The sequence below is a fragment of the Pocillopora verrucosa genome, chromosome 14 (assembly GCF_036669915.1).
Source record: "Pocillopora verrucosa isolate sample1 chromosome 14, ASM3666991v2, whole genome shotgun sequence".
NCBI classification, from domain to species: domain Eukaryota; kingdom Metazoa; phylum Cnidaria; class Anthozoa; order Scleractinia; family Pocilloporidae; genus Pocillopora; species Pocillopora verrucosa.
In genome coordinates this window covers 12,920,794-12,945,238 of record NC_089325.1, presented here as the reverse complement: position 1 = coordinate 12,945,238, position 24,445 = coordinate 12,920,794, and the positions used below count along the sequence as shown (strand labels likewise).

At 38.5% G+C, this 24,445-nt stretch overlaps 2 protein-coding genes and 1 non-coding gene across 3 annotated transcripts; 1 reads left to right on the top strand and 2 right to left on the bottom strand.

Moving 5' to 3' along the window:
* Positions 1–1,095: 1,095 nt before the first annotated feature.
* On the bottom strand, positions 1,096–1,167 carry Trnae-uuc (transfer RNA glutamic acid (anticodon UUC)). The gene has a single exon. It is a non-coding gene; the product is annotated as a tRNA-Glu (tRNA).
* Positions 1,168–2,488: 1,321 nt separating this feature from the next.
* Positions 2,489–7,158, top strand: LOC131784275 (neuronal membrane glycoprotein M6-a-like). Its single transcript, XM_059101072.2, is given in 8 exon segments — positions 2,489–2,703; positions 3,909–4,071; positions 4,667–4,823; positions 5,184–5,337; positions 5,966–5,986; positions 5,989–6,029; positions 6,104–6,169; positions 6,728–7,158. Coding segments are annotated over 8 exon segments (1,005 nt in total). The 5' UTR covers positions 2,489–2,594; the 3' UTR covers positions 7,022–7,158.
* Positions 7,159–7,299: 141 nt separating this feature from the next.
* Positions 7,300–24,121, bottom strand: LOC131784272 (uncharacterized). Its single transcript, XM_059101070.2, has 27 exons — positions 23,907–24,121; positions 23,771–23,801; positions 22,700–22,816; positions 21,621–21,738; positions 20,705–20,770; positions 20,050–20,115; positions 19,558–19,699; positions 19,000–19,039; positions 18,504–18,580; positions 17,766–17,839; positions 17,000–17,110; positions 15,877–15,923; positions 15,481–15,685; positions 14,984–15,045; positions 14,439–14,498; positions 13,995–14,106; positions 13,537–13,584; positions 12,940–13,044; positions 12,422–12,472; positions 10,954–11,856; positions 10,302–10,424; positions 9,816–9,933; positions 9,192–9,342; positions 8,563–8,625; positions 8,265–8,337; positions 7,827–7,880; positions 7,300–7,749 (listed from the first exon to the last, which is right to left on the bottom strand). The coding sequence occupies exons 1-27, from the start codon at positions 24,085–24,087 to the stop codon at positions 7,591–7,593; spliced, it is 3,357 nt and encodes a 1,118-aa protein (XP_058957053.2). The 5' UTR covers positions 24,088–24,121; the 3' UTR covers positions 7,300–7,590.
* Between the last annotated feature and the right edge of the window lie 324 nt (positions 24,122–24,445).

The window sequence follows — 24,445 nt, the reverse complement described above, 5'->3', positions numbered from 1 at the left end:
AAAACACGGACAAGAATATTTTACCTTTGTCTCCCAGTGAACTCGGAAATTTGTGTTCTATGAAAGCCGCTTGTAAGATTAGTGTATTAACCATTTACTGTCGATTAAGAGACAGCCTCTCCAACTTAACGAGCACGATGTGAACGCGCCCGCAGTACCATAGGCAGCGTTATTGCGCGAGGAAGATCGCTAAGTCCTGTTTGTTTCCAGAGTCGATTTCTCTCGAATGTAAATTTGTTCCCTTGTGATAGTACTTATCAGGATTATAGATTTTTCGGTTGATGTTTCAAGAGGCTTCAAATGTCCCAATGGGCTCTTTTGTCGGCTGTTTTACGTAACCGAATGTTTCCAAAGGACCATGCAGTAAAACAGTCGATGGCCACATATTCGAAAGTGTTCCAGCAAGTGCTCATGTCGCTGATGCAGAGTCACTTTGAATAAACCTCATAGCCACAAAAGGAGAGGATTTCAACCTTTAAGGTGATTTTTATTTTCCGAATTTCTGTGTTTTTCAGGAATCAGGGAAATAGGTAATTAAAACATAATAGTATTGACTTCAAAGTCTGCAAATCGACGGTAGTCTGTTAGTTCAGAATTAGTTTTACGCACTACAATGTACTCGGAAGACTAGGATCACATTCGGTTTAATTTTTGTTAAGAAATATTGACCTTAATATGACAGGGAGCATTTGGTTAGATTTTGGTAAATTGTGAGGCAACGAGTTCAACGAAATAACCTCTTTTTAATTCAAATCTGACACTACATGTAAAGTTCGCCTTATTACGTCGAACAGTCAACCACACTTCACACCAAAAGCTTACCTGCCTAAACTTGACTTCTCAGCAGCATTTCACCCACTAAAAGTAATTACTAATGGTATTTTGAAGGTGTTCATAATTTTTTCTCTCAGTGATTTGATTTTTCTTCTTTCTTCTTTTGCGTAATAGTGGATATTTCAAACAAATACGAAGAGTTGGAAAGAGCTAAGGCATTTTGATCCTAAAATTTTGCTTTCCGTTTTGCATTCGATCCAAAACTAATGAAAAAAAAAAATAAGGGGAATGGATGACGAAGAACGAAAAAATTTACAATCCTTCCCATACCGGGAGTCGAACCCGGGCCGCCTGGGTGAAAGCCAGGAATCCTAACCGCTAGACCATATGGGAATTACATAGTACACAAGCTGAAAAGTATTATAATTAAACTTTTTGTCACGGTCATTTTGACGGTATTATTACTTGAAACAAGATTTCGTTGGGTTACGATTTTCTCTGATGAACAATTTTACCTAAATCATAAGTTTTCGCAAATTTATTGAAACTGCAACGAGGCCTAGATGTATTGTGCAATTATATTATATTCAGTGATTGAAATGATATAAAAAATTGGGCGAGATTTAGAAGGTCACAGCCAGAATAATTTGATGTTATTTACGAATCTTTTCAAGTTCTTGTGGATTTCACCTAAGTTGAAAAGTTGAACACGAAAGGTAGGCTGGTTTTTTTTTCTGCCAAGCGACCGACAATTTTATTGCATAAGCGCTTCGAACAGTGTTGGTATCGGTTATGAATAATTAACAACCTCATATCTGCTTAACTGGCGTATATTACGCATAAATTACACGCATGAACAATCGAACTAAGAAGCCATCGAGAGGAGCGGTATAAGCTGTTTTTACAAAACAATCGTAGTGCCTTTGAATTTCATTACATTGGCGTTATTACTACATGGAACCAGACGAAATTTTAAAGCCAATAAATCAAATTAATTTATAGCTTTTAATTACGATCAGTCGTCACAAATTTTTTAGACAGATCATGAATACAAAAGTTATAACATTTCCAAATGGTAAACGAATAACTGAATTTATAGGCGAAGTCGTGAAATGAGACAGAAAAAAATTATTCTTTCGGCACATATAACTTGATGTTGAACAAGGCCGTGTATCAGCGAAAAAGAAAATCGAAGGTCCGGGACTCGATTCTTTTATTTGGGTCTAACATTTTTTCTTTGTCTCACGCTCGTGAAAAAAAAAAGTTTAATTTTGTTTTTCTCTATTCGAAGACCGAGCACAACAGTTACCAGCTTTCTCTGCTAGTTACATAAATGATTTATTTATTACCATGGCATTTGGGCTTGATTCTTAAGATGCATTTTTGGGTGAATTTTATGGGGTTGCTTTTGCTTGAAACTCGGGAAGGAAAATTTATCTGTGGCTAACTACGACTATTTATTACAAACTTTTTCTCTAACCCTGAAAAAGATCCACGACAGAAAAGACCTCAAATCTCCTTTTCATAGAAAACGCAAATAATTTACATTAAATTCGCGTTAACTTGCTTCAAAGCCGGTTTTACCAATGCCGAACTGCCGTAAAATGACCAGCTCGATGCAATTTTTACATACCCAAACATAACCATGACGCCATCAGTGAGGTTTGATTGACAGGTAACAATCGAGCGTTCGTTAACAGGTGCTTTCCAGGTTCCTCTCGTCAGACCAGGGGCTGAAGCATTTTCATTCCCTCTTGCAAGCGAACACAAATCTGCTAAAGCAATTTTTATTACATGTAGTCTTTGCAAATAATATAGCAATGTGCTGCGGGAAGCTGTGGTTGGCTTTTAAGAGGTTTGTTGTTCGAATTTTGGCGAACAGAGGCAGGCTGCAGAAAAGTCATTTACTTTATTGCCGAAAATGCAGAGGTGAGGATTGTGTTTTTTATTTTACCTTCCGTACTCAATGATACTAATGCGAAAGGCATAGTCTCATTGAGTACAGTTCCCATAAGCAGTATTCTTATTTTAGCCATTACTTAGTACTGACTCAGTAATTTTTTGCGCACGTTGTTAGCCTTAAGCGTCCTTCTATCCAAAGGTACCTGCAACGTTGATTGTGATACCTGTTAGTTTTTCGTATAAATTTTTACCAACGCCTGAGTAAACTAGAGAAAAATTTAGAACCCATTTTATCTACATGCTCTCGTCAACATTCCAGCAGAACGCCTTTCAGTTCTTACCTTTTTTTTCGTACAAAAAAACTTGAACTGAAAAGTAAGCGGTTATTTGATGCGCTTGTCGCATTTTTCTTAAGTTTTATCATATTCGCATATAGTACTCGTAAACAATACGTTATCCCAGTCATAAACACATTACAACGCTAGTTTCTTACAGAGGCTTTGAAAAGCAGAGCTCATTTTGTGAAACAGACCAGAGCTCTCAACTCGACGAGAGAAGTTTTAATTCATGAGATAGAATATTAGTCCAGTTGAAATTATTAACTGGCATACTACGCCCTTACGTCCATACGTTTTTACAAGAATGTTTAAATTATATTCTTTCTGCCCATGCTGTTAATTCATAAGCAAAGTTGGTAGCAGAATCGGATGGGTTGAAAGACGAAATTTTCTTGCGGGTAATTTGTTCGCCATGAAAAACTGCGATGGCGTCGTTTTAATTGGCACAGAAATAAATAAATAATACTATGAAATAAACAGTACGTTATCAAATGATGACGGCGAAGTACTTCGATTTAACTACTTTTCAAGTGCTTTTTCTTTCAAAATGAGTCTTCTTTCAAATTACATTTTACTCATCTGATCAAGCTTTAGAGGTATGTGACCATTAGCAGGCCAACACCAGGCTTGAATCCTGCTCTTACCCAGGTTAAAGTACAAACAGTGAAAATCTTAGAGGCGCTCGTTGGTTATTGCTTAATAATAAAAAAAAATTGTTAAAATTCTCGGACGAGACGTGTACTTTGCCTTCTAGGCGTTGTAACTTAGTGTCAATGGGCGTAAAGACGCGCGAGCCATTTCTTTTTTTCTCTTTATCCTTCCACGAAGGGGAACCTGTTCGCAGGCAACGCAAGTGATTTTCTTAATTCGTTATTATTTTATCTGAATCCTCAGCGTGTTGTACCTCTTGTAACAAATGTTGCTGTATCTGCCTGTCACGTGTCCCTGTGGCATCTCTGATCGCTTCTTTTATCCTGGCCATTGGTTTTACTGGGTTTGCTGTGGGACTCAGCGAAGGCGTCAACAATCTTAACAAATGGCTTAAAATGGATATTGTGTAAGTAAGAATAGTTAGATGAAGCATTTTCACAAGAGTAACTCACATACTTAGCTGTTCAATGTATATGAAACGACCATGGGAACGCTCGCCATTTCCCGCGCAACATTTCAAAGTAAAACAAAGGAGAAACAACCGCTGTCTCGAAAAATAAATGAAAGAAACTTGATTTGTTCGTAATTAGTCCGAGACAACTTGGTTCTGGCCGTCTGAAAGCACGTTACTTAGCCACTACAACGTCGTACATGCGCAGACATTTGACTACTGTGTTGATAAAGCTTCTCTTAAAAGGAGGAATAACGGACGTAACAATATTTAAGTCTGTCTAAGTGTCCTTATCAAAAGCAAAATGCAGAATAACTGACCTTTCATCTTAAATCTTAGCACTAAGTAACACTTCCTTTAATTTCGTGAGTCAAGAGAAACAAAGATCCTTACGAATTTGAAAAATGTCAAGGATAAAACAGTAGACGAAACCACGAAGGAAAAGGAACTAAGAAAGCATATGCAAAGCGCATCTCTCAAGGATCCCCTTTTAGAGGAGTACATTTCAAGCTAGTATTAAACGAATTTCCTTTGGTCTTTAATTTTTCAGCGAACTGGCTTCATTGGGAATTATGGCGTTTGGAATATTTCTGGGTTCTTTATCAGGGATGGCGCTGCTTCATGGATTTGCCGCCACGGGACGGACGAGATTTAATTGCTGTGGCGGTTGGAAAAGACGCTTTGTAGCTCGGTGTTGTATTGGATTTGTGAGTATAGGATAAATAATCTGGGAATTCAAACACAAAAGGGTAAAAATTACAAAAAAGAAACAAGAGATTGGAAATAGATGATTTTGTCGTTTCCATTTGTAGAAGAAACACATGTAGAGTCAACAGTGCAAACACGCATGAACATTCCCGCCTCGTTTCCAGTCCCCGCTCTATTTTGAAGGCCGGGTGGATAACCCTATGTACTGGATAAATCTCTTCTCAGTGGGTAGTACAGTACGCTATGTCAAAACTTATCCGCGGGATACTGGACTCAGGTCTTTTGCCTTCCTATTTCTTTAGGGGCATAACGAACGAATCATATAACCGACAAATCATTATTTGCCTTTTTTTCTGTAGTTATTTGGTTGGCACTACTTCATGTTTTTCCTGTGGATGTTCATAGCTCCTCTGCTAATCATCCCAGTCATCTTTATGGGAATCTTCTTTGGTGTTTGTCAAGTAAAGGTTGTGAAGCAACTTGGGAAGACGTGTATAAAATTCAGTGATTATGGTTAGTGACCAGCTACTTAAACTTTAGAATAGGTGTCTTTTTCAGGGGGGGAGGGAGCTTACTTCAGTTTATTCCTATCCTTTTGGAGGAATGGTAATGTTGTTTTATTATCGTGAATTTTTAGTGTCTTGAGGACCAGATGGGTCATTTAGATTGTAGGGCCACAAGCCTCCTCCTCCCCCCTCCCGCCTTAACTGTAGCCTTCCAACTGCTCAGAAGACACTGATGGACATTGAAGTTCAGGATTTTCGTTGGAATACGCACGTAGCTCTCGATATTGTGGTCCTGCCTTCTTTCCAAAATTTCCAAAATTGGGAATACCTGCAGAATTTCCTTCCAATATTATATAAACTGTTCAATGTAGAGTGATCAGGGTCTTCCGCAAAGTCACGGTTGTTAAGTGCATCAGGGCATATAGTAGTATGGATAATGCGCTTTATAAAAATGCTTTATTATCGATGTACACTAATGAGTTTACCGTGACAGGACGGCTGCGTACTGTTCGTAAATTTAACTGAAACTCAAGAGTGTAATAAATGAAAGTAGTGTGAAAATTAAAAAGGGGCTGATCATAGTACCTGATCATAAAGACGCTGGCTTACAATTTTCTCTGTATTGTTTATAACAGGTTTGGATGACCTTGTTAGTACAGGGAAGTGTGCGGTGATGACTTGCTTGTGTTCTGTGAAGCGGTAAGTTCTTCTCTTTTATGTAGTCAAGTTCTTGGCTTGTCGTTTACTTGTTTTCTCGTTTGTTTACTCTACAGATGACGGGTGCCACACCTTTTTTCGCTGCTGCATTTGTTGGAGGCCTCTTTATAGTTGTTGGCGTGGTAAGTGAATGAGCACCCTTTCTTGAACCCTTGAATTCCTAGAAGTGATTAACACGTAACTTCTCCCTACAATATCCATACATTGTTCAGCAAACAGGTAATGAGAATACTCAAACTTATCGAGTAGAGGTTCGTCTTGTCACCAGCGTGGGACAAAGAGAAATCGATCGAAGTCTCCATAGTACCGAGCCTTAGAGAAACTCTACTGTGAGCTAGGCCACTTTTAGGTTCAGATGTGACATTCGCCTTTCGTACCGCCACGACCAGTTATAGGAAGCGTCGCGTGAGACATTGTAAGAACTATGGTAGACTTTGAAATCAGTAATAAAAAAGCGAGGTTGTTTTTCTCGTCATGTCACTTGCGTGGGAAATTGAAAAAATATAAAAACGATATGTGAAAGGTAACTTTGTAGGATGTAGTTGTCGTGACAAAATTGAGATATGTTACAAGAGTGAAGTTGGTTTATGAAAGCCACACGACGTGCACTTCGTGCGTTTCTTACATGTTAAACTCCTTCCACTGGCGTGCGTCTCTCACGAGTTTTTTCTTTATTATAGTTCCACATGATGTTCGTACTAACAGCAAACTACGCACACGTACATGACCACAGAAGGAGGCCCAAAGCCTCAGAATGCTCCACCTGCCGGACATGTTGCACTGTGAAGGACCCGGACCGTTATGAGCAGTGCTTCCCTGAGCCCCCGGTAGAAGAGGTACAGCTAGCCTTGGAAGAGAAATTGAAGCTGAACGCAGGGGACCCTGAAGGGGGTGCACATCCCCACAACCACCCCCACTGGGAATATGTGTACGACTATGAGAAGACTCCAGCGATACTTGGCAAAAAGTATTAACTGTTTTCAGGCGGCTTTGTCGTGACTTTCTAGTGCGAGAGAAGACAAGAAAGGAACTCGGTAACTTCGGCATTTGAAACACCGCGAATAAATTTTGGACAAGATGCGTATACTAAGGGCAGCTTCACGCATCGACGTCATCTTTATTAACACCAGTTATAACAATGGCCAGTTTTTTGAGGAATTGAATCAAAAAAAATTACAAGCTTTTTCTAGGCACATCTCTGCTTTCCGCTCCATTTTATTTTAACTAAGGCGAGGAACTCAGACAACCAGTATTTCATTTTGATTTTGAGCAATGTTTGTGATGCTTTATTTATTTGCGACATTTAAACAAAATAACTGAAACATTCCACCTGTCTTAGGAGTCTTAATTGTGATTTGGACTTTTTAAAAAAAAAATTGGGTAAATACTCAATTCAGTATCGAAGTTAATCCCTGGAGGCGTTATTTTTATTTTAGAACGCTCGGTGATTGGTCAAGTAAAACGCACGTCATCCTCTCAGTCAATCAGATGAACAACTTCTACGGTAAAGAATCTCTCGCTGCACAGGTCCCATTTTCTCGTGTCATAGAAAGTCCTCATAGTTTCCCTCTTTCATTTTGCTAGACTCCTGGCCCACTCGATAGCGAGCCATTAATGGCTTCATGGCCGTGAGCAGGCTGTGATAGAGACCTGGGAATAATATTTCCTGAGCAGCCAGTAACTGCTTTGTTCTATGGCGCTCCTGTGTAAAACAACAAACCGAGAGGTTGAATCACAAACTCAAACAAAAGAATGGAAAGAAAAGGAACATGTCCATACCTTTGGTGATTCGAAACAAGCAGGACAGTTCTCCGCAATCACTGGTAATTTTACCTGTAATGGAAAAACATGAAGTAAAGAAAAGTTGTTTTCTCAATTAGAAACTTAAGTAATATATAAATATATAAAAACCTTGTGTATGTTTCGATTGAGTGTCGCAAAGCCAAAATCGAAGTAATCACAACATCCAATCATATCGAAGGGCCAATAACAACTCAAAGCTTCCTGAAGCGCGGGAAAACGCGAACAACCAAAGCGCGAGTTTTGTCGGTTTTCTATCTCAGTGGTTAAAAGATTGGCGTGAGTTTTCTTGACCAATCATCGGGCAAAAAGAGGCAAATTGTTACAGCACACCGTTTCGGTCAGATAAAGGCGTTGGTAGAAAGGACCTTCCTTAGTAATACCACTGAAAGCGAATTTTAGAACATGTTCGCTCACCTTTTCAGCAAAATTTCGAAGGTCCTTCTCACGAACATGTACAAGAGGTCTAATAACTCTTAAATCGCCTTCCCTGAAAAGAAAGAAATTGTTCAAATGAAAGCGATGCATAGTTGGGGTTTTTCTTACGTAATACGAGTTAAAAAATGTAACAAAAGTACGCACTTGAGTGACCATTGAGATGGAAACAAATGCTTACCTATACCTGAAGAGAGAATTCGCTACGAACGAAGACGATTTTAGCTCCAACCCAAAATAGACACTCTTTATTGTATCCAATATAATAAAAAAAACTTACAGGACTGTGTAGTTTGCCTTCATTGTCCGTAAGAGACCGTTGTGAAATGCTGACATCAAAAAGCTGCAATTAAACCAAAAACGTGTAAGTAAAGGCTACTATACCAGAATTAACTAGAGACTTCCACAAAAGAATCTGAGTCTTTAACAGCTTTTGCCTCCATCTACACGACAGCGCTTTCTTGTGTGATTTACACCGTTATTCCCTAAAGCCTGAAACAAATTTGTAAATGCCCACTCAAACTCGCTCTCAGGATCTCTCCTATTCCCAGGCTGGTTGAAGAGCCTGGGAGCGAAATTGACTTTACATCTTCTCTTACGGAGCTACGTCACCCTCACTAAGATATCTTTCATAACGCCGTTCAGTCAAATCCTCAAATGAAAAAAACCAGACGACAAAATATAATTTTTGTAGGATGAAAAGACAAAGAATGAGCAATAGAAAAACAGAGAGACTCAAGGATGACGAAGATTGAACCAGAATGCAAACAACGGACGAATCTAAAACTCTGACTCAGAAGTGTCAATAGTTACAAACAGTGATTCTTCTTCACCTTGCCCGCCCTATCGTTCCATCGTTATGTCATCCCCTCCCCCACCTCCCCCCCCCACCCCAAACTGGCCACAAACCTCTCGGCCAAGTCATCCAGATGTTGACCCATGGCTAACACGTTGTAACCTCCACGTCTTGCACATGCGTACAACCTGCCGCGCTTCATTCGTGAACAGAAACTACAGATGGATTCACAAACGGTAAGCTGGGCGGCCTGTTGAATAATACCTGATGGAAAAAAAAAACATTTCTAGACACTCACTCTTATCTAATGCATGTATTTTGTAGTTTCGATGACTGAACTGCAGATTAAAAATGATTATGAAAGCGATCTTCGCAGTAATGAAAACTAGTTAAGCAGTGGTGAAAGTACGGGATTTAAATCCAGGACCTCTGCATGCGATACCGGTGCAGTGCTCTACCAACTGAGCTAACAAGCCAATTGGGAGCTGGTCATTGTGTTGGTTCGTAATAAACCCGTGAAGTGATGCATCAATGGTTTTTCAATACACAAAAATCATATATGTGAACTGCGGTTCAAGAAATGATTATGAAAGCGATCTTCGCAGTAATGAACACCATTTACGCAGAGCACTACTTAAGCAGCAGTGAATATAAGATCGCTTTCATAATCATTATTTTGTTGTTTTGCAACACATAAATTTTGCTAGAGAAATAATACACATAGCCCCGTCACTTACCTTGCTCTTCAAAGAAGTAAGGAACACCAAGAGCTGCTAAATACTGAACCAAAGGTTTTGGATCATACCCAGGTGACTGAGGATCTACGGTTGCAGCTCCAAGCTCGAAATTAATGCCCTAAAAATGACATAAAATCACACGTTAATAAACAACGAATCTCGGCTTCATTTTTAGAAGTTCTGAATATACAGTAGAGATAATGAAAGTCACATTTGAGAAACCCAAGCTGTTATAACCTGATTTAAGCCCTCAGTCTGTGGGGACGAGTGAAAGAACGTCACAAGCGAAAGAGCGTCACGAGCGAATGAAATACGTGGGGAACTATAGAAAGTATTTATTACTCCTTCCCAAAGACAGTCCCACCGATTTACGCTCGCCAATTAGCGCCCCTCTTTTCAGTCAAAATTTTAAATAAGCGGCCGGGCGCTTATTCGAGGAAATACGGTAAAGATATTCAAACATGATAGAACTATGTGAGAGCAAACCTTAGATCTGCTGTAGAACTGATATTGGCGTAACGTGTGCAGTAAAGAGAGCGAGTCTTTGCCTCCTGACAGACACACCATCACCCGGTCTCCATCACGAATCATGTCGTACTCTTCTAGGGCCTGAAAAAGCAAAACTTCATGAACTCTTGGACCCCTAGGAGTGACCAGCATCTAATTTCTCTTTACAAAATCACCCCTGAATCACACATTTTGGTCATGAGAATGGAGGAAATGATCACCAACCAAAGAAGTTCGTGATTGTTAAGCAAATTCTCCTTATCAGCACCTCAGGAAATGTATAGAGAACAGAAGGGAGAATTTTCATACTGATGTTAGGGTGTAAAGGGTTAACGGAACAAAGAAGTACACTAACATCTAAAGAATTCAACAGATAATTCACTTCGAGTTTTGAAAATATGTTGCTCAGAACAGAAGGTCAGAGAAAAACTACTGATATCTTTTATCGTTGTTTAAGTACTCATAGTAGTCAGGGGTGCAACATTAGTTATACTGGATGTGCCCCGCTCCTCCTCAGTAACATTCGATTGCTAAGTGCTAAAGTGGAGAAAGTGTAAACAACAGAAATTCAAAAGCCTTCCAAAGGATAATTTTCCAACCTTCGGCTTGCTACATTTGAACAATTTCTCACCTCTAAAGTCGGCTTAAAAATGCTCTTTGGCGGATGATGGAACTGCGGTTTTCCAGTCACAACTTCTTTTTGTTTGTTCTTTCTCGGTTTTCTTTGGCAAACTGTTTTAAAACTCGCCGAGGCGTCCTCATTTCCGGAAATTAACTTACTTTCAGACGAAGACTTTGCTACTGAATTAAGACCGGCGTCGGCAAATATTGTTTTCGTTTCCTCGCTGTCAACAAGAGACTCGGCCGGTTTCTTGTGGAGTCTATTAGAGTTATTTGATATACTACTTTCGGGTGATTCTTCCTTTTTGGAAATGGGAATGGCATCATTCTCAAAGGATTTTACTCCATGAGTTCTCTCTTCCAATACTGTGTTACCTCCATGTTTTGTATCTACACTGTCAGCCTCAAATTTCGTCGAATAACATTTGTCAGCTTGGCCAGAATTAACGCGTAAACTTACTGCTGAATCTAAAATTTCATCCATACATAGCAGGGTGGAAATATCCTTATCTGCCATGTTATCGTAGTTATCACTCATATTTGATGATAAATCGTCCATTTTGGCACCGTTAACTTGACCCATAACAGTTCTACAGTCTTCAGCATCTTTAATATCATTGCTATTTTCTTCGCGGAATACGTGACTCTCAGGTGACTCCAAGGTACAGTTTTCCATGGGGCTCACACAAGTCCCATTACAAGACTCTAAGCACTTGGCACCACAGGAATCAGCTCCTTCACGGACATCAGCACTATTATTCCACTGTGGCGGAGAAAATGGTGGCGTCATTGGAAAATGGGCGGGAGCTTTCCCACCCAACAGCTGCGCCGCTTCACTGGGGAGTAGAAACCAGCGGTATCTTTCACCTTCTTCACCGAACAGTAATGTCTGATCGCCAACACTATTAATAAGCTGAAAAGAAAATGATCAATGAATATTTTCTACTTACTGTGTAAATACACTTTCAAGCAGAAAGGTGATGAGAAAAAGAAAAAATTGGAACAAAAGATACAGTTTGATTCGACACCACATTCTCAAAGCTGAAATCATACAGATGACCTGGCAGACAGTAAGGAGAATTACTATTGAGGCCTTATGAGTTAAAAGGTCAATTTTCTTTAACCCTTGAACTCCCATGAGTGACTAAGACAGATTTCATCCCTATAATATTAAACAGACGAGTGATGGGATTAAAGAAACATGAAAATTTGGAAGTTAATGAGTTGATCCATAACCAAGTTCTCCGAATCATAAGAATTTTATGGAAGACAGTGTGGAGAATTACTAATGAGATCTCAGGAGTGAAAGGGTTCAGGTATGAAAAACGCGATTACAGCTTCACCTACTGGACTGGTTTGGCCACTGCATCGAAAACTGAAATTAAAATGTTTCTTCAACAAAAGGTTGTGTTAATCTTCGTTCACAATGATGTCACAATGAAGAGTAAACTAAAAAGGAAACAATTTATTGACAGTACCCTGTCCGTGGTTGCTTTACGGAATATTTCTTCAGCTTGCGAGAGACATTCCTACACAGGAGTAGAGAAAGTACACGTTCACGTATTAGAACAAACCACATGAACAATCATCTTTCCCGGTTACGATATCGATTCTGGAATTTGCCTAGCTGCTGTAATGGATCGCTCCTGAAGTCCTTGGTCAATTTCAATTAAGAATATACAACGATACATGATTGCATTGATTTTGCTTTAGTCTGCCCTAAGAAAACTGGTGTTATTCCCTACGCCAATCAGATGCAATGCTAATAAAACCCACCGCGACTTAGTTACAAGGTCTCCCCGCGCTATAGACAGTTTACAGTCGAAATGGGTTCTGTTAACTTAGTTTTGTCAATAATGTAAGTCAAATTGGCCAAAATGTGGAAAATCAACCGCAAAACAGAATACGTGCGCATCATTCAAGTGACTTACTGAGAAAATTGGCAACAAGGAGAAACGAACACACGTATTGCTAACTAAAAGCTCTTTAGTATTACCGAATAAGAACATGGAGGCTCTTTCCCGATCAGCGAGGAAGATGGGTAAGTCATGTGACCTTCTGAATAAGAGATTGACCCAAGCCACTTCCGGTCGCGGAACACCTGTAATATTTTTGAAGAGCACTGTTAACAGGTGAACTACAGTACTACCATTATATTCACAGTGGAAATCACAACGAACCATCAGGTACACAGCAGGTCTTGCACGTGCACCGCACTAGTATTATACAGGGGGAGGGTCGGAAAGCACTTTTTTGACGCAGGGAAGGGGAGGTCTCATGAACCCTGTTATCCATTGGCTAAGCTGTTACAGATCTATAACTTAACCAATAAGACCACACTAACACGCATGCACAAGAAATGTATGCACGTGTTACGCGCGATGTGACATGTGCATATCAACCGTACGTAGACCAATAAAATAGTTAAAAATATTAAGCCAAATTATCAGTCCTCCCTTTGAGAGATACCTTTAAAAAAAGGAAACAAACTAACAAGGTGGGATTTCTCACCTTTCATCCTACGTCAGAGCAAAAAGCTACAAGTGAGCAAGCAAACAAAAAAAACAAACAAATATCTTCATAAGGGAGTCACCTGATGTTTCCTGTGTTTCCATTCTCCCGTCTCAGGGTTGAACATATACTAAGCATAGGAGAGAGACAGACAAGCGCTTTACTTTAATACAACACATCACTACGTATAACAAGAATGTTATTTCTGATTGGGCGAGCACGAAATGTAATTAAGGGAACTTTGAAAGAGATACAAAAACAGGTGAATTGTCTAAAGCGCGGGTAAACGGGGATTACCAAGTCACGCATGGTTTTCAAACTCACGCCACCCTCTCGACCAATCAGATGCAAAACTTAAACCATTCGCACACTTGTCACTTGCATTTTCCCGCGCTTCAAGTAATTTGCCCGTTTTTACTCCGGGCACTCATTGGCTGTCGATGGTTAAAACCTTTGTTGTGTTCGGCCGTTGTAATCAATTTGGTTTTGGCTTTCCGACACGCACTAATAAAAACTGTTATAACTGATGAGGCCCGTTACCTGCGGAAGAAGCGTCCAGCCGTGTTCGGCCACCATCTCCACCGCTTTGAGAACAAATTCAACGGCATCGTGCGACATAAAATACGGCAAATTGAGACGAACAAAACCTGGCCTAAAAAAAGTGAGAAAAAATTCATAAGGTGGTGAGGTTATATGTCAAGTTGTATTGAAGTTTCCATTGTCTCGTTGCTCCTTTGTTGATCCAAGAGAACATGATGGATAATTTCATTTGGTTCAAAAATTTCAAAGCGACGTTTGAGTAACCTTTAATTTCACGTGAACGCCTGACAACTCCATAACATAGTTCAGTTCCACGGGCATGACTGGTAAACTGCCCTATCACATGGGCCATTTCAAGCATGACGCGTAATACTGATAAACAGTGACGTTTAAAGCTCGTAGTTTCTATTACAAAAGAAAAACAAACAGGGAATAAAAACTAACCTTAAAATTTCACGTTCGGAGTATTCGTGGTATCTTCGAAGGTGAACTCTGTCCAAACGACTATTGACGAAGAAAAAAGAGTGACAGAAAAAAATGGATTCTGCCCGCCGCAATTTTTATTTTTTGGGTGCCTCGATTTTTATTTCACTGCCTTTAAGTTTAAGGAACGTTAATTCTAGAGTTTTCTTTAGAAAAACCCTGGACGATTATTACACGTAATTCCTATTGTAGGTTTAACAGTTTTTAACTTGGTGTATTTTTGTTTTAGTAGGTACTATCTTATACATATTTCAATAATTTTTTATTTCTTAGTTTGAATTATTAATCAGCGGGACCCCGTAGGTAATGGTACTTTGTATTGAAGGGTTATCCTGGATAAATATTTCGATTACTATTATCATTGTTATAGTTAATCATTTTGGACACATAATAGTTTCGAAAATACAGTGCTTTTGAAAATAAGTGAGTCGAACCCTGCCAACTTCCCATATGTTTTCAACTGGTATTAGTACTGAGTTAAGGATCATATTAATACAACAGCACACCTGTCTTCCAAAAGAAGGTCTTCAATCTCTTTTGCAAGTTTCTCATCTATACCTAAAAGATTCTTTAAAAAAGATCAACACATGAGCATTAAATTAATTTTTTTATGGGCTAACCCCATTACTCGAAGTTCAAGTCGTGAGTCTATTAGATAAGAATCACGAGAAACCTGATGAATTGGCTGGAGGGTAACCTTACCATAGACAAGCATCCCAAGAGAGAGAAGTAATAGTGCTAAAGATTCCTACCCGGTCCTGTCCGATGTCCGGTGTTTCATGCTATGGAAACTGGTATAAGCTCGGGCTGGACGGGCCATTTGAGCACTGACTTAACTTACCTACTTTCGAGACAAGAATCATTTAGAGAAAAGCTCACTTTTGAGTTACTGTCATTAGTTTTAGCAAAGGCAAAATGTGGCATCTTTCAGAGCAAATATGTAGAAAAGCGAAGCTCACTGTTGGTCGTCATAATTTATTTCAAGTTAAAAAACAGCGGGCACCTGTGCATAAGGGCCCGCACAAGCACAGCCTCCACGGGCCTGTATTCCAAACACGTCATTGAGTAGGGCACACACGTAGTTGTGATGTAAGAACACTCCAGAATATGGATCCTTGATGAGGAATGAGAAAATGGGAAGTCGAGGGACTGATGTGTTCCCCAGAAGAACAATATTTCTGTTGTTACTCCAGATGGCCAGTGCTCTCCTATTCGGGTAAAAGCATAAATAAGCTTCATTCCTTTTTAAATTTCTAAAATATTTTACATGTACTTTTCTCTGAGAGAGAGAAAAGTTGGGATTCAGAGCTTTTTGTATTTCCTAGTAATGAGTGCAAATTTTGACATTTATTTTAATTAAATAATTCTTCTGTAGCTACTTCAATACTGAATGACGAACCTGCATAAATCTTCCTCGATGCCCATAATGCTCTCTGAACCGATGTCCTAACGGAGACATGAGACAGTCAAACGTGAACCAGTTAGTGTTTAAAGAATGTAGAAACAATTGACTAGTTTGTAAATAGATCTTGAAAACCAAATGCAAGAGCAAATTTCAGAACAGATTTTCATTGGACAAGAAAGATGGAACTGATAGCAGAGCTCGCAGAGCGTAGCCCCATAATAATACAAAATAGTAGTAACCCATCAAGCCGAAAAAAATCTGGATGTACGACCGTACGACTGTACGACCGACCGTACAAGGTGCTACTTTTAGCATGCGCAGTCAACTGTACCTCAGGCACTATCTTATAATCAGTCCTCTACACGGACACAGAGAAGTTGCGAATGAAAATCCATTAATATTATCACGCACTTTATCCATAGTAGGGGCTTTAGTTTTGTTGAAGAGACGTGCGGGGAAAAAAAATGCGAGCTCCGCTTTTAGGCTTTCCTAAATCTATATATTATTCAAGTATAAATAATCAGACTGTCATAGTTTAGTGCACTTACAATGCGTGATGCGTGGTGCGTGATGCGTGGTACGTGATGCGTGTGCGTGTGCATGGAAAGGTGAGTTAAAAAAAAGAGATGTGAGAGAGGAAATAATAAAAAACTTAATTTACGGCTTAGGCTTGATCCGTATGGTGAAATACAGTGATCCCACTCATGGTTTCTTTTACACACGGACCTGACAGTCGGCAACTGTTCATGATTGCCCATCGCCATTATTTCACTTTCGAAGATTAAATCGTGCTCTCGAGTAATTATTTCACTTTCGAGGACTAAATCGTGCTCTCGAATAATTACTTGAGTGTTTCGAAACTAGATACTAGATAAGCGGAACTTGAAAATCGAAACTCGAAACTCCACTCTCGATTCTCAACACTTTCGAGAATCTAGGACTGAGTTTTGAGTCGAGATAGTCATCTACCTTTGAGAGTCAATTTATCTCGCTTTGAATGAACAGGCCTGGCCGACCATATGCGACTTATGGTGAGCGGCATTAGATTACAGCATTTGTAGAAGGGATTGTCGACTTAAAGGAGTACTTCGTTAGCATCTAATTGGCACTTTTGTACCTGTTTCAGTTGAAAGGCAAGACCGGCTCGCACGGAACCTACAATGGCTGGAGTGCCAGCTTCTTCTCTCGTCTCAATCTCTTTCAGGTATCTGTGGCTGTTCTCTGTAACCTAAACATACAATACAAGCGGTAAAAACGCTTGGTCGCTATACGTTGAATTGTTCATAATTCTGATGCAAATTAAAAAAAACAACAACCACCACAAACTTCGAAGAGACAACAACATACTAGTTTAGTGGGGGAAAAACGTCATAAACAAATTAATTACATAATATTTTGACCTTGTAAACAAATGATCCTCCCACATATTGTGTAATCGTATTTCACGCTTGGAAAGAATTCAAGCTTTGACAGAGTTCGAATCCCTGATAGACACGGTTGACTGACCTACCAGAGGCCATATGTTGTGAGCGATGAAAAGTTTAGTGAGGTTTCTATCCTCAATATAAAGCGTGATTCATGTTAATTATTTTTAATTAGAATCATTTTTAGGGGGGACAAAATTAGCTAGCATTTTCAGAATATGCAAAGAATGGTTCTTTTCTGCTTTTTAACCACACGTCAGCTTTATTAAGGATCAATTTTTTTCTCGAACCGGATAAAATTTGGGATCAGTGCCAGTATCTGAGCAACTAACCCACCTACCCCTCCCCTAATGCAACAAAAGTCAACTAATAACAAGTTAGAGTTAAAGATGGGTTAGGGGAGGGGTAGGGACACAGTTGCCCAGACACTGATTTTTACTAGAAACTTTTTGCACTTACAAAAAACACAGAGCCACCTCCACAACCTGACGGGACAGGATTCACAAACAAATTCTTTTTTGCCACAAGGATACCTGTGAATAATAAGCACAAGAAATCAGGTGAGAAACTACAGACAGATCACACTATGGGTTTGTGATTAATAACTGTTGGCATGAGACTATGGAATTTTTTTGTCACAAAATTACTTTTTTTTCAGTCAAAAGTAGTTTTGCTAGTAGTAGATGCTTTAAATAGCCCATGAAGGTGAAAAAAATTCCACAGATGCATCAATTAACATTTCATGTAGCTTCATTGAGATATTCAGACCAAGTTGTAAGAAGGATAATTATGCAATTTTCAGAGCTTTATTCACAACCCTCCTAGATTCTGTTCATCTACTGACAACAATTATTGACCATAAACACGTGTGGTCTGCCTGTGGAGAAACTGCACATAACTTGTAGACTGTTGACATACTGGTTTAAAAATCTGTCATATTCCTTGTAATGATGTTTCAGTTTACAAATTTAGCCCTTTAACTCCCAAGATCTGATTGATAATTATCCCCTCTAGCTGCTGCACATTTCTTTGTGAATTAGTTATGAGAATTTGGTGTTAGATCAAGAAAACAACTTCTACCTGATGCATTTGAATATTCTCATTACCTGTTTGCTAGATAGTGAATGGATGTTTTAAGGAGAAGTTACTTGTTAATCGTTTCTGGGAGTTTAAGGGTTAAGCCAAATCAATCCTCACCTGGACTCTCTACACCACCCACAAATTTGTGCACTGAAATGAAAATTGCATCCTTGTAGACAAGTCCTTGGTCATCACTACATGAAATAAAAGTTGTTGGACAGGAAATTATATGAAGCATGGTTTAAGAATGCTTGAGGGCAGATAGTAGAACATAACCTTTTTCAGTTAAAAATTGATTATCCTAGCCAACTGCTGAGTTGGTACAAATAAATGATGATTACTGACTTTTTACTAGCATAGCTGATAGCTTCAGAAAATAAATAGTTCATTCAGGTACCATTGCAATTCTCAAATTGTAAAGTTTAGTACAAACCAATGAATGTCACCATAAGATTGAAAGAAAAAAATTAATTTTTTATCTGCTACCACAAATCTCCTACCAGCATTTATCACTTAAGGCTAATCTGCTTATGTGATTGATCATTGGCCAAAAGACTGGTGACTCAAAAGGGACATAAAACAGTACATAGAAACAAATTCGCTCTTGCATTACCTGGTTACCAAAGGATTCATGTTGATTTCAGCATAGGGACCTGTAAAGCAAAACACAAAATACAAAATAAGCTTGTAAAAAAAGTGATGGTAAATTCTAGCCTTTGAACAGTATTGATCCTATTAATATACTGGATTCATGCCACCTGAATTCATTCCACCTGAAATGGTCTGCAGCTGCTTTAACTCACCAAAGAGGTTCTATGACTCAGTAGTGAGCATTGGAGGGCAGAATCCCAAGGTCTGCAATTGGATTCCTCATGGGAATGCAATAATTTTTTCTTTGTCCCATGTTTGTGACAAGATAAAGAAACACCTGTCTTGAAATGTGGTTGTCAATCATTTTAAGTCTGATCATGCATCAGTGTCTGTAGTAATGATGGGCATTGTGACCAACTGAATGGAATTTGTCACCAGCATGCATATGGAATGTAAATGTTGTATATCAGATGCCAAAAGACTAGTCAGCTCAGCCAGGATGTTTTAGGCTGCAAGATTCATGAGGCATTTGTGAGCAGTCACTGATTAACTGCACACAACATCTTTCATAAGTAATTACCTGCTGTAGCATAATCCCAAAAGGCCAGTGCACCATGTCTGTGCAGAGAGGCAGTTACAGCATTAGTGTCTGTTAGAATTCCTGTCACATTAGAGGCTGCTGAGAAACAACCAATCAACTGCCTGCTTTTGGAAGAGTGAACCTAAACAGAAAGACAAAAAAGATTGATTTGGCAATGACATAAAAACACATGTTTACAAAAAAAAAATTTGGAATACAATCTACAAGTTAAAATGAAGTTAGGTAGTTCTAATTTATACTGCCTTGAAACAAATTTAAAAGATATATATCCAACCAAACAACTAAGCAGAGAAAACATTATTCAGCGTTTCCCTTGGAGCTACTTAATTCTAGTTTCAGAAAAAGGTAAAACCATAAAAAAAAATGTCAAAACACAATCATCCATCAGTCATAAAAACTGAGTTTCCAGAGACATTCTTTCTAATAAAAATAGCTAAATTACATTTTCTTTAAGCTTATGTTACCACATACCTTAAGTTTGAATTCCAAGTCTGACAGATCAACTAAGCCTTCTGAGTTCTGATGTATCCACACAACCTTGCAATCAAATATTGAACAGATTTTATGAAATCATGCCCTTAGGAATTTACAAATTTCTTGACCAAAAATAGAGGTATCAACAAACTTAATAAACAGTTATTGTTAGGAAAATAATTATTCCTTTAAGTATACACACAATTTGCAGTTATCAACACTGCCACAGGTGTATAAGGTTTTTAAAACCTAACAGGAGAGGGGCTCTTCTGAGAAGAGACTGTAGCTTCTCTAAACTTTAAGGTTCAACCCAAACCACTGGAACCAGAGTCCAGAGTACTCATGATTGGGTAACTATCCTTAACCTTTTCTTTCACACAAGTGATTAACAAGTAACTTCTTCCTATAACATACAAACATCATCAAGCAAACAGGTAATGAGGATACCAGTACTTAAACTTATCAGGAAGAAGTTGTTGCAATCTATCAGCAAAATTCTCAAAACTGATTTACAAGAAAATGTGTAACAGCAAGAAGGGAGAATTAATAATCAGATCTTAGGAGTTAAATGCCTAGTTATTGTACTATCAGTCTATTGTACATCTCCCTAGTTACAAGTGAAAGTTTGAATTTCTGTGACACTCCTTCTCACCTCAGCTCCTACTTCTTTCCATGGAAGGAGATTTGAATGATGCTCAAATGGTCCAACAAAGACTATCTGAAAAAAGAAAAATATTTGAGAAGAATGTTTCCCCCTTCAGCCTCTTATTTCACATTAACAGCATTTTTTTTCAGTTAACCCTTAGGTTCCAAGAAGTCATTCCTTAAGAAATCTCTAAATTATCCAGTAAACAGGTAATGACCATATTCTGAAACTTAGCTGGTACAAGTTGCTATCTTGATTCAACACCAAATTCTCTTAAGTAATTTATAATCATGGTAACAGGATCGAGTGGAGTCCAATTTGGTCTGTAATCATGAGTGATTCACAAAATCAGACAACTGCAAAGTGGGAGTCCAATTTGTTAATCATGAGTATGATTACAGACAGAATTGGACAACACGAAGTACTGTTTCCAATTAATCAAAACTATGACAAAATTTGAGAAAGAAACTAGACATGGGTTGTACGTTTTCATAAAAAAATCCACAGTTAATTTGGCGAAATGCAAGACCAAAGTGCGTGCTCATGATGTGTTCTGTCCACTTACATATATGATGTCAGATAACTGTCTCTTCAACTGTCCTATTACACTGTCCAATTATAAGCATGACACATACACTGTACTATTAGTGCTCAAACCAGGCTAGTGATAACCAATCAAGTTTGAGAATTTTGTAATAGTTTTGATTAACATGGAAAATAATGAGCAGCAGCTAGATGAGGGAATTAACAATCAGATCTTGGGAGTTAAGAGGTTAAATGTGGAAACGAAAACTTATTGACAAGACAGGTTTTACTTTAAATGTCATAAAATCTCTTATGCCTTATGTCCAAGAAAAATTCACTAAGTTAGATAAGAGCATCCAATCTTTGATGAAATTAAACACATTTAGTAACAACTCACTGGGGGTTGTTTGAAGTCTAAAGCATGGATCAACTTGTGAACAGCTGCTGTTGCACCACTCCCAACAAACACAACAGAATCATTCTCACTGGCATTCACAGCATTCCTGATAATATCCCTAACAATGAAATAATAACAATGTGACAATTAAATAATCTAGATTTCAAATTATTCAAATTTAAGAAATTTAATCAAAATCCAACAGAAAAATGAAAGTATTTGAGGGAAAAGACAAACAAAACCAACAAAACAAAAAGATAACCAAGTCGCAATTGGTTTTAGTTGTAACTCTTTACACCCTTACATCAGTATGCACATTCCCCATACTGTTTTCTAGACATTTCTTAACCCTTTAACTCCCAAGATTCGATTGTTAATTCTCCCCTATAGCTGCTACACATTTCCTTGCAAATTAGTTATGAGAAGTTGGTGTTCAATCAAGGTAATATCTTGTATCTAATGAGTTTGAGTATTCTCATTACCTGTTTGCTGAATAATATGTAGATACTATAGGGAGAAGTTACATGTTTATCACTTCTGGGGGTTACAGGGTTAAGGCACTGACAAGGAGAATTTGTATAACAATCAAGAGTTTCTTTGTCCCACGCTCACAACAAGACAGAAAACATCCTTCTCTATTTCTTTACCAAGCTAAAAACTTACCATCTCTCTTGTTCTATTTACAAATCAAGAGCTTCTCTTGTTAGTTATGGTTTCCTTTATTTTCCGAGACTTTAACTTTTGATTTTGGGACAATATTGGGGTCAATATCAGTATCTGGGCAACTGCCTACCTACCCCTCCCCTAACCCAACATTAACCCTAACTTGTTATCAATTGACTACTGAAGGGTTAGGGGAGGGGTAGGTGGGCAGTTGCCCAGATACTGATATTGATTCCATTATTGTAAGGAGAATTTAAATGCTTGTCACTCTTATCAGAGGTCAGAGGGTTGAGAGAACAGCACAAGTATTCTTGACAAATTATCACACAGGAAAGTGAAACAAAACTAATGCAATCCTCAATCACTTTCAAGAGACTCAACTGAAAATCACTCCTCAATTCAAAATTGCCATTTACCTTGCTTCATGACGATACAAAGTTGTTTGTAATGAGGTCACAGTGGTCGTTGTGTGTGTGTTACCATAATGGGGCAAGACCTGCTCTCTGATATAATCCTCAATGAATGTCAGGGACCTAAAACAGGACAGAATGGTCATCAGTTGCTCCTTAACCATGATCCTTCCTACCCTGTCATTTTGTGTTCAGCTTGGTTGATTTGTACCCAGTCAGTTGAGTTGTTTTGTATCTGAGCCAACAAAAAATGTTTTCCATGTTAACTATGTCTAAAGTAAGAATAATATTCTTATAATGAATAAATGAGAATAAACAAATTATTATCAATTATTAACAAAGGGAGAAAAAATTTACATTTCCACTAGCTGTTATTGTTAAGAAAATTACAGGATAAAGAATATCTTGAGACTGTTGTTAGTATTTAAAAGGAAAAATTTCCACACAGCCCCATACTATTGTAAAACAAATCTGTTTTCCCAATGACAAATATTATTGTTCTGGTCATTGTTTTCTCTATCCAAGAACTGAATGCATAATGTAGTACAGGGCTGTGCGGCAATTTTACTATTTAAAATAACACACTACAAATGAACCTTGAACTAGGCAATCATTTATTGTTTTTTTTTAAGAAGGTCACAAGTGTAAATAACAGAATTCTGCTTGTGTTTTACTCTTGACTCTACTAACTTATCATAAGTAAGAATCATCACGCGCATGAGGACTATTGTAGAAATGAATACTGGGGTGGGTCGAATCAACAAGTAGTTTGGGTACGAACCAACTTAAACCAGGGTACAAAGCGACTGAAGGAGTATGCCTCCATATCCCCCACCACCACCGCCACCAGATGGGTGATGTCGACGCCGTCAAAATCACTGCCTATGCGGTCAAAAATCTCACTCCTTGGCAGCGAGACAAATTGAGAGCTCTGGGTTTATGATGCAGCATGACATATACTGTGCGTAATACCATGCCTTCTAGATGGAAAATGATCATTATCTGAGTGTTTTCAGATGCGTGTTCTTGCGCGCATACTGATTAGTGCTGCATACTCATTAGTGCACAATATCATACCTTCCCGATGCTGTGTAGTCACAATAAGTCACTGTAGATGATAAAAAAAAATAAATCTTGTCTCAGGAACTAATAGAGCAATCTCGAATCCAAGTTACATTAGAAATTTACAAATTAGTACGAACGACATACACACCATTTCTTCGCCCGTATGGTCCAGAAAACGTCAAATCTTTTCCAATACAATTTTCTTCAATGTATCTTAAAAGTTTCTCGTTGTTTTCTTTCTTCTTTCGTTGAGATCTATGTCGCAAATTTGATAACTCTTCTCTAGGAATATCGTAGAATTTTCTCGATCCGTGTATCTGAGCCGCCATTTTGAATCAGGCTTTAACCCAGGCTTTTTGAGGCGCTGAAGTTGGAGAAGCTAACCGCTGAACAACCCTCCCTCCCAGTGTTCCACAGTGCGCAGCCGACATTTTCAGGCCACACTGGATGAGCGAGTGATCAATAGATGAAAGTAAGAAAAACACACACCGATCGTGACATGTTATCGACCATTTTTTTTTTTATTATTTTCAATTGGTCAAACCTTTCAGCAGTGCTCTTTTTCTCATGCCTTACAGTAATACTCCTTATGAAATAACAGTCTTCAAAAATGGCATTTATTTCCTCTTCATTAACCCGTCAACTGAAAAGTGGCCGAAATCAACTTCCTCCTAATAACCTTACAAA

Coding starts and splice junctions, on each gene's coding strand:
- LOC131784272 (XM_059101070.2), bottom strand. CDS start 24,087: ATGGCGGCTCAGATACACGGATCGAGAAAATTCTACGATATTCCTAGA. Junction 19,700..20,049: donor ACTTGGAATTCAAACTTAAG/GTATGTGGTAAC, acceptor CTTTCTGTTTAG/GTTCACTCTTCCAAAAGCAG. Junction 10,425..10,953: donor TTTTTAAGCCGACTTTAGAG/GTGAGAAATTGT, acceptor TTGCTTTTTCAG/GCCCTAGAAGAGTACGACAT.